Genomic DNA, 10,124 nt, shown 5'->3' with positions numbered 1-10,124 from the left:
CTTGCAGAAAGTAATGCAGGCTCTTTTATTATCATAAAACAGTTCTGGGAGCTGCAGTTCAAACTGGAGCGGGTCCAGAGGAGGGTAACCAAAATGGTAGAAGGTCTGGATTCCATGCTCTATGAGGATCAGTTTAAGGAGCTGGGTATATTTAGTCTGGAGAAGAGAGAAGTTTATGGGGTGACATGATAGCCATGTTTAAATATTTGCAGGGATGTCATGTTGAAGAGGGACCAAGCTTGTTTTCTGCTGCTCAAGAGACTAGGACAAGGAGTAATGGGTTCAAGGCAATGGTGGAATTCAAATAATTTAACAATTGGTTCTGGTGATGGGATTCAAATGATTTAACAACTGGTGGGCAGTGGAGTCTCCTTCCTTGAGGTTTTTAAAACAGAGGCTGTATGGCCATCTGCCAAGGGTGCCTTGATTGTGTATTCCTGCATGGCAGGGGGTTGGACTTGATGACCCTTGCCGCCTCTTCCAACTTTATGATTCTATGACTTAGCTTCAAGGGCCCAGATGTTATCCAATAAAAACGTATTCCACTGCTTTTTGATATTTTGTAGGGCTTCAGGGTCAGAACTGTTTCTGCAAAGGCAACAACAAAGGGCCTTTCCCCACTTACCGTAAGCCCCGCGCTACTTGAGGAGAGTAGCGCGGGGTTCCTCCTCCCTCCCCACAGCAGGGGTTATTACAGCCTTAGCCGCCCTGACGCTGCCGCTGGCCAGACGCCCCCCTTAGCACTTGTGGCATCCCAGGAGCTCTTCCTAACGAGTATTCCTTTTTTGACGACCCCACACAGAAGCGGGGGGGGGTGCGTGGGGACGCTTCATGGACGCACGCGCCTGTAAGTTTTCAAGATGCCACCGCAGCAGCTGAGAGAGCAGCGGGTGGCATAGGGGGGATGGAAGGGAGTGGGGAAAGGCCCAAAGATCATGCTTGGCACATGCAAGGCCAATCTCTTGCAGGGCGTGGGGGAGGTGTCAAAAACCTTTTTGCAAACTTGTGTGGAAAGGGCCTTAAATAAGTGAATGAATAATATATCAGCAATCCATGCCGTCTAGAGATCAGCGGTGGTCCCAGAAGCTCTCCACCTGCTCCGCAGGCCGGCAGGCAATGACAAACTACCTCAGAACATCCCTTGCCTTGAAAATCCTACAGGGACGCCAAAAGGCAGCTGTGACCTGATAGCACTCTCCACCACCACTAAAGGGCTTCTCAGAGATGCTTTACTGAGAGAGGCCATCAGGTTTTTCAACAATGAGCGTCATGAACTACACTGGCTCTGCTATCTCATGGCACACCCAATCTTAGCCACTCAGCAACTCCAATGCGGAACAATAGAGTGGAGAGGGTCCACTCATGGTGTTAGAATATTGAACATGAGTCAAATGTAAGTTAAGTGAATTAAGAGCCTTTTTTCTTACCTGTTTTTCTTCCATTAGGGCTTCTTCCTAAGGCCCCCCTTTCTTGACATAACTGCAGCAGAATTAAACTTGAACAGCTCGAAAAAATGTTGCTGAAAATTTCAGACATATCACACCACACAGCTATGCTTTTACAGAAAGGGAAAGACAAACGAACAACAGTAACCCATGTGTGAATCACGCATAGTTTATGCCTGTGCCCTAAAACAACCACGCAGGGTGCCCCAATAAAGGATTCACAACAACCCAAGCAGAAACTTTATGGATTATTAAACACCATGTCAGTTATCAGTAATGTTGTGTGTGTGTTAAGCGCTATCAAGTTGCCTCCGGCTCATGGCAACCCCATGAATCAATGTTAACAGCTTTGCTTAGGTCTTGCAGACTGAGGGACTTGGCTTCCTTTATAGAGTCAATCCATTTCATCTTGTTTCTCCTGCTTTTCCTGCTGCCTTCAGTCTTTCCTAGTCTTATTGTCTTTTCTAGTGACTCTCATTTTTGCATAATGGGACCAAAATACGACAGCCTCATTTAGTCATTTTAGCTTCTAGGGCCAGTTCAGAAGAAGGCAATGGTAACCCGCTTCTGACCAACCCTTACTTCAAAAACCGTACAATGAGAATCAGTCATATTAAGCTGTATATGTTCAGTTACGTAAGCAGGCTTTTTTTTTTACACAAGTTGGTTGATCTCTTGCTCGAGATTTTGACACTATTTGTCGCTTCAATTATACCAGGTTCAGAGGTGGGATCCAGCAGGTTCTCACAGGTTCCCGAGAGTAGGTTACTAATTATTTGTGTGTGCCGAGAGGGCGTTACTAATTAGTGATTTTGCCACGTGATTTTTGCCTTAGTTATGCCCCTCCTCTCAGCAGTAGCGCGCAGAACTTGAAGCAGTCTAGCAGGAGGTGCACCAGCGTGCGTGGCAGCCTGCGCCTGCGTGCATTCGTTTCCCGCCCAAGGACCAGCTCAGCGGCTGCGTCCTTGCCACAGCCCCGCCCAGGAATGCCCCACCCCCAGAATGCCCGGCCACACCCCCGTTGTGCCCTGCCCAGCCCCATTGGCGCTACGCCACAGTTTGAATCCCACCACCATGGGAAGCTGTTACTAAAATTTTTGGATCCCACCACTGACCAGGTTGCTGACGTTGACCCAGAGAGTGATCAGACTACACAGTGCCAAGCCATATGAACTGACAGCATCAAACAGTTACATCCTTTCACATACCCAGTACTCTGTTGTTCAGAAATTCAAATTAGAATTTCCCGCAGTGCATCTGTGTTATCTTCTCTACAAAGGGATCAGTCACATGGGTGCTTCCGGAAAGCAGGTTCTGCCAGGGCCAATTGCAACAACTGAAGGACAAGCAGTTTAATCCCATGCAGGATTACTTCACTCAAAGCCCATCAGTTCCAGTGGGTTTACGTAGTTGTGGATTGCATGGCACAGATCTTCTCACAAACAGCATGCCATCTCCTTACATCAGGGGTGTCCAGCTGTTCATGGACGATTCCCATCAACTCCTTTAAATTAAACTTTTGCTGCTCTTCCATTCTGATTCTTTTCTCCACCAGAGAAGTTGTGAAATGGCTGATTATGTGACTCCAGCTTTAGCCACCCACAGAACCTTTCTTGCCTTCCGCTCTGAAGAATCCCTGTGGGGGTTTGTCCCTAAGCCAAGGACTGGTTCCTTTGTACCTGCCTGCTACGGAAGGAGAGGAGGCGGAGGCTGTGGGGGCAGCTGCATAGAGATCACAAAGCTGTCTATCAAACAGAGCCAGAGAGGGGAGCACATGACTCCCTTCAGCTGCTTGCTCAACAAATGCAGAGGATCTTTTTTTTTTTTTGGTCCTTCTCCCCCATTTGCAAATATAGGAGGCATCAGCAAGGAACTGCCTGCCTACCTGCTTGAAAAATTGTGATGCAACAATTAATCCAGCAGGCAAGAAAAGTGTGCTTTGCTAAGCCCACAGTGTGCAGAGTGTAGTGGACCCGTAGTGGCTTATATTGTTCACCTTTCTTCCATTTGATCCACACAACAGTCCTATGAGGTCTGTTAAGCTGGTATGGCTGGTCCAAGATTATCCAGCAGGTTGTGGAGTTTCACAAGGGTTGCATTTAAGAGTTTTCCTGATGTTGCTTGAGCCTGTGGCTGGCATCTTCTTGCAGGACCTGATGTTGAAAGCAAGTGAGATAAAGCAAGTGGAGGTAAGCATATATACTCCACTTGCTTTCCAACATCAGATCCTTCTTGAAAGTTGGGTGCTGTGTGGTTTCCGGGCTGTATGGCCGTGTTCTAGCAGCATTCTCTCCTGACGTTTCGCCTGCATCTGTGGCTGGCATCTTCAGAGGATCTGATGTTGGAAAACAGAGTGGGTATTAAAGAAGCAAATTGGGTATATATATATACTCCCGCGCTTTCAACATCAGATGGCATGAAGACGCCAGCCACAGATGCGAATGGCGATCAGGTACTGCTAGGGTACACGGCCATACAGCCCGGAAACCACACAGCACCCAAGTGATTCTGGCCGTGAAAGCCTTCGACAATACATTATCCAGAAAGCTTTCAGGGCATGGTAGGATTCAAACCCAAATCCTTGTCTGATACTCTAACTCAGTGGTTCTCAACCTTCCTAATGCCGCGACCCTTTAATACAGTTCCTCATGTTGTGGTGACCTTCCCCACCATAAAATTATTTGTGTCTCAGTTCCTAAGACCATCGGAAATATGTGTTTACTGATGGTCTTTGGCGACCCCTGCGAAAGGGTTGTTCGACCCCCAGGTTGAGAACCACTGCCTAACTGCTATTCCACAATGACTCTCACAAATTATGGGTTTCCCACTGGGCCTTGGACTGACAGTGCAATCTTATGCAGAGTTACTCCATTTTAAGCACACTGACTTCAGTGGACTTAAACTGTTATAACTCCGCGCAGGATTTTGCTGTTAGGATGGTAAAGTATACCCACTTCTGTTTCTACAAAAATCAGCTTCACTAGAGTACTTCATTAAATCAATTAAACTCATAGACCGACATCACCCCAAGCCCAAACCTCTAATGTTGGATGGACAGGGGCTAAAAGGATCTCGCAGGGTCACCAACTGACCTGGAGAAAAGAATCCTGTCCTCAAATAGAGGCTTAATGCGTCAAAATGGACTGCTGAAGCTTTTCACAGCATGGTGGTAAATGGAATCACCAGGCATGCAACACCTCAATTTAAAAGGAACAGGACATTTCTTTTCCAATCTAGCTGGCAACCTTATCAAATGGAAGGTACTCATTAGAATAAATTTTACAGACAGATTGCGGGGTAACAAGTCACACGCTTTAGGTATATTCTAGAATTCTAACGCTACGTTTATACTTCTCAGACGCTACCACATGCCAACATGCCAACTGACAGCATCTACAGCCAGGCATGCAACCTATCTGAATGTCCCAAGGTGATCCAAATAATTTTGGAAGGGTAAAATTAAAAAAGGAAAACATATTTACATGGTCCTTGATCAATGGAATTTTTAAAGTAGTAGTAAATCCACATCTGGAGAAGTATTTGATTCCATTTAGGCCCGTTTTCAAAATGGGGCACAGAGCCAACCTTCCTGTGGGTTTCCGTTCTGCAGAATAATTCCTTTGAAGACCCCCAGCCAAACCTTTCTCACCCTTCATAGAAATAGCATCCCTAAGTGGTATGGCACTAGCAACCCCAAATTAAGCTGTTCCAAGAAATAGCTTGTTTCAAGGAATATGGAATGGGAGCAAGAGAGTTTTCCCTCTGTTTGCATTAGGAAATGCAGCTTTAGAATGCTGAAGTAGGTTGGGTATCATCACAAGAACTCTTTGAGATGCTACCAGACTTTTGATTGAGCAAGTGATATATACAGAATCGGAGTCACCAAAGACTACAGATACAGATAGATGGGGACAGCGATCAGGCCAGTTTGACATTTTACATGCATACCCCCACCTTAGAGCAGCACAGATGGATCTAGCCTCCTCTATTCTCACGACAGCCTTGAGAGGTAGGTTATGCTGTGAGCAAATGACTGGTCCAATGACCTAGTGGAAATCTGAAACCTGACCCAGCCCCTGCACCGGTCTTGATGCAGTCTGGCTCAATTGAAGCGAAGCTTAAGATTCACCTGATGCTTTAAATTCTGGGAAATCCATGAAATCAGTTTTCTAAGAGAGAATAAAGTGTATTTTTTTTTGGTGATTAGATGCATTAGAATGGAATCTATCCAGGGTGATAAGAGTTAGATTAATTAGTTTCTATGAAATGTTGCTGGCAGATCATTTGTCTCGAAGACACACTCATGGTGCGCACAGCCAAGCGCAAACTACATTAATCAAGAATGCATGCAAAAGGCAAACTCTATTAATCAAGAATGCATGCAAAACTACAGAGAACCCATGTGCAGACAAGTGGCAGTAATTTACCTGTTTGCAGAACTGATTTCTGCTCAGTTAAAAGAGGCCAAGTCAATCAACGTACATTTGAGGTTTAGAAAGCTTGCTAGAGACACAGCTGAACTATGGAAAATGGGCATTAGGACCCAGAAGAAAACAGGGTGAGTGGCACTGACCTCATCCTGCAAGACAAAGTCTCTTTTTTTGTTCTGCTCCATTGGTTATGATTAAAGAATCATAAAGCAGCCTTGATGGAGGCTGGGTTTTTTAAAGCAAGGGACTAGAGGATACTTATCCATAGTGCAAGGATACTTATTAAGCTTTCCAGAGACAATCAGAACTGCAGTTAACTCTAGACACTGTTCAAATCCCACTGACTTACACAATTCAACTACGTACATGAACGTACAGTAAGTTCTTAAGGCCTTAAGCTGTTTAAAGGGTTCTTAAATCACCATGTATTGCGCTATCTGACAAAGGACTGGGAATCTTGTTGGTCTACTGGATTCGAATCTTGCTGTATTAGCAGCAGATCTCTTATCAGCACATAAAGTCTGCTTAAGTTGGGAGCAAACTCCTTCTGGAAACATGAATGCTCGCCTGAAAAGTGTTCTAGAATCTGCACAAGTCTCCACTTTTGGCCAAACTCCATTCATTACACAGCAAAGAAAAAGCACAGAAGGAATCTCATGAACGTAGTCATAGAATCTTTTAATACTTGACATAAAAAAACTGCATACACAGCTTATATCGTTTCATGTAAACGTCCCATCTTTTTTTTGAACCAGGTTGTTTTAAGTCCTTAGTACCATCGCAAAAAATGGTAACAGGGAAAGGGAAAAGCGAAGTCTTGTGTAAAACCAAGAAGCACAAGAGTTTTCTCTTGGACAGTTGACCTGCAAAAATACGTGTGCTGTGGTTTTTTTAAAAAATGATCCCAAATAAACCGCACTTAGCACTTATCACAAATAAACAGTGTTTCTCAAGACAAAAAAAAATTCAGTGGTTTTGCTTAAAGTCAATCAAAAGAACAGAAAACAAAGGGCACGATCCTGCCAGGGTTACGCACAGAAGTCCCACTGATTAACTGGCAGAGTTCACCCATGCTTAGTAATCAATAGGATTTCAAAGTGCTTCACCAGAACAGTGCTTAGTTGGGCCGCGCCCCAAATGAGGTTAAGATTTAAGAAAAGTTTCTTTCTTGTAATGCTACAGTGTTGGATAGCAGATTACAAGTGCATAAAGTGTCGACTTTTTTAAATTAAACACCCAGTTGTGCAAAATAAACTCTCTCTTTTTGCAAAGGCAAAATAAACCCAATTGAATCATTTGCAGCTTTTTTTCCTTAAAAAAACAAAGACAATCGAAGAGAGCAGGCACAAAAACCGTGAAGTTTGAGCAATTTTTCCTCCCCCGCCCTTCACTGCTTTTTCTTCCCACGGGCGGGACAACCATTGTTGGATGCATCCCCTCTGGCAAATCAGTCCCAAGAGCGTGGGGTGTGTGGAGAATCAGTCCGCTCTTAAAGAGGCCACACCTTTTTCCCCCCATTAACCCCGCTGAAACGAGAGAATACGGTCTATGTACACACTTACAGCAGATGTCCCTCCCCACCCCCATTCAAACCCTCCAGGGAAATACCAAAGAGCAGTGGGAGGGAAGAATGTCTCTTTTTTCCCCTGCCCGCGACCTCTTTGCAAGGGAGAGGGAGGCCTTGAGACCCTTCAAAGAGTGGTTTCCCAATTGTCTGGTGGGGTGACAAACAAGCCCTCCCTCACCCTGCGCCCCGGTCCAGGAAAGTCCGCCGGCGGCCGAGTTCGAGTCCAGCCAAGTCCACAGCGCTTGCGCAGGGTAAGTCCCCGGGTGCCACGCTTCTGCAAACGTCCCCCACTAGGCCGAGGAGATCAGGAGCCCTCCATGCCGGAGAGGGTCGCGGATGGTTGCAAGAGCGCAGTCCGAGCCCCTCCCCCCGTTATAGGACCTTGCAGCAGTTGATGCAGCCGTTCTGGGTGCCGTAGCGCTTCTGCAAAGCGGCCCGCGTGGCCGTCTCGAAGACCTCCCGCACGCCGTCCTTGGTCTTGGCCGAGCACTCGAGGTAGTCGTAGGCTTGGATGCGCACGGCCATGGCGCGGCCGTCGTCGGTGCGCACGGGCTCCTGCTTCATGCGCGCCAGCTCGTTGCGCACGTGCTCGTCGTTGCGCAGGTCCTTCTTGTTGGCCACCAGGATGATGGGCACGTTGGGGCAGAAGTGCTTGACCTCGGGCACCCACTTCTCCGGGATGTTCTCCAGCGAGTCCGGGCTGTCCACCGAGAAGCACATGAGGATCACGTCGGTGTCCGGGTAGGAGAGCGGGCGCAGGCGGTCGTAGTCTTCCTGGCCGGCCGTGTCCCACAGGGCCAGCTCCACCTGCTTGCCGTCCACCTCGATGTCGGCCACATAGTTCTCGAAGACGGTGGGCACGTACACCTCCGGGAACTCGTCCTTGCTGAAGACGATCAGCAGGCACGTCTTGCCGCACGCGCCGTCGCCCACCACCACCAGCTTCTTGCGGATCGCCGCCATGGCCAGGGTCGCCGAGCCCGCTTGGGGAGGCCGCTCCAACAGGGAGCTCGAGGCGTCTGCTCCGCCGCCGCGCTCCGCCGCCGCCTCCGCCTTGCGATAGGGCACCGTGGCGAGGAGCGAGCCGGGCGAAGCTCTCCTCTAGGCGCCGGGCTCGCCCACCGCTTGCAGGCGCGCCACGTCCCACGCACCGGCAAGGCGAAGGCGCTTTCCTTGTACCGGCTTCCACTTGCGTCGCCTGCCTTGGAGGGCTGGGGAGAGCCGGATTCCAAGGAGCCTTTTCCTCCCGCTCTCTTCGGGTTTCTCTGCTTGCAACCGACCTCTTCCGCCGCCCTACAAATCAAGCAAGCCCCGGACTTCTGCGCGGCTCCCTTCCGGCTCTCTCTTGTGAGCTCTCCGCTGCTATTCCATGCTGCCGCGGCAACCGGACGCTGGTATTTAAAGGGACCGGCGACTTTCTTAATATAGCTAGCCAATGGCGAGGGAGAAGGTGAGGTCATCCTTTTGGAGGAGGCGAGCGATTGGCGGGCCGTGCTGCAGGCCTGGGGGCGGGGTCGAGGAGATGGTGATTGACAGCCAGCCGGGAGAGATGGGCGGGCCCTTTCCTGTTGTTGCCGCTGGGGGTGCGGGGTGGGTCGTGTGTCTGGGGCGGAAGGGAGGCGAGGCGGCTCCCCCTCAGTTGCCCAAAGACTTAGGCCGGGCCGTGATTGGAGGGCTGCGTTCGAACTTTCTTCCTTAATCCTGGAAACCCCCACCCCCTCTCTGCAAAGACTGGTCCTGGGAGGATTTGCAGGAACCGCCGTGCTGGACCCGGTCCTTCCCCCGTGCAAAGCGTCACTGAGCAATTCTGAACAAGTCTGTTCAGAAGTAGGGCCCATTTTATTCAGCGGGTCTTTACTCCCAGGAAACGGCGCTGTTACCGGCTCCCGTCTTTGCATCAGAGCCACATGACTTCGGCCAGTTGTTGCTAAGGTGGCTACCCAATGCAAGATCCGTTCACTCGAGAGTGGCTGATGGAAGGGAACGGGTGGGAAAAACAAAATTCTGGCACTGGGGGATTGATTAAGTCCCCCCCCCCCGCCCCACACATCGGGTTCGGCCGCGGTTTTTGGGGAACATGGCGCGGAGGGTGTTTCAGTTTGATTTTTGGGCTACAGATTTTAGATCTGATGGAAAGGAGGGAGAAGCGTGCCGGCTGGGAATCTCCCTCTAGTTGTATGATTGCCTGACAAAAAACTAAAAAATCCGTGGCCCCTTAAGACGTAACTTTTGTTCCAGCAGAAGTTTTGCTAAATCGGAGTTCGCTTGATCTCCAATGCGTCGCTTTGGCATATCTGATGAAATGAGCTGTGTGGCTCATAAAACCTTTTGCTGAAATAGATGCCAGTCTTTAAAAGGCCGCTGGACTCTGGTTTTCTGCTGCTTGCCAGGGACTAAGGCAGGATCAAGGTTTAAGGAAAGTGTACTTATTACAGCAGAAACGTTTCCTGATATGCAGCCCCGGCTGTCATTTAGATTACTGAAACACACACAAACAGCCGTTTTTCAGCAGCAAAGTCATTTCTCTCCCCTAACCACCCATAGGGGAATCATGAACAAGCTGATGGATTTGGCTACTTGGGGATTACTCTGGGAATCCAATGGAGAAATGCAGTTTCCCGGTAATACCTATAAAAGTTCAAGGATTTTGTTTGCATTCACCACATTATACTGTCAGATTCT

At 48.6% G+C, this 10,124-nt stretch overlaps 1 protein-coding gene across 1 annotated transcript; it reads right to left on the bottom strand.

Moving 5' to 3' along the window:
* Positions 1 to 6,534: 6,534 nt before the first annotated feature.
* Positions 6,535 to 8,835, bottom strand: RHOB (ras homolog family member B). Its single transcript, XM_048499087.1, has one exon. It carries the CDS (start codon positions 8,403 to 8,405, stop codon positions 7,815 to 7,817), a length of 591 nt encoding a protein of 196 aa, XP_048355044.1. The 5' UTR covers positions 8,406 to 8,835; the 3' UTR covers positions 6,535 to 7,814.
* Between the last annotated feature and the right edge of the window lie 1,289 nt (positions 8,836 to 10,124).

The sequence above is a fragment of the Sphaerodactylus townsendi genome, linkage group LG01, assembly GCF_021028975.2.
Source record: "Sphaerodactylus townsendi isolate TG3544 linkage group LG01, MPM_Stown_v2.3, whole genome shotgun sequence".
Lineage (NCBI taxonomy): Eukaryota > Metazoa > Chordata > Lepidosauria > Squamata > Sphaerodactylidae > Sphaerodactylus > Sphaerodactylus townsendi.
The sequence above is the reverse complement of the archived record's forward strand: the minus strand, read 5'-3'. Positions and strand labels throughout refer to the sequence as shown.

What these genes read in the sequence shown, in the direction of transcription:
- RHOB (XM_048499087.1), bottom strand. Translation starts at nt 8,405, where the DNA reads ATGGCGGCGATCCGCAAGAAGCTGGTGGTGGTGGGCGACGGCGCGTGC.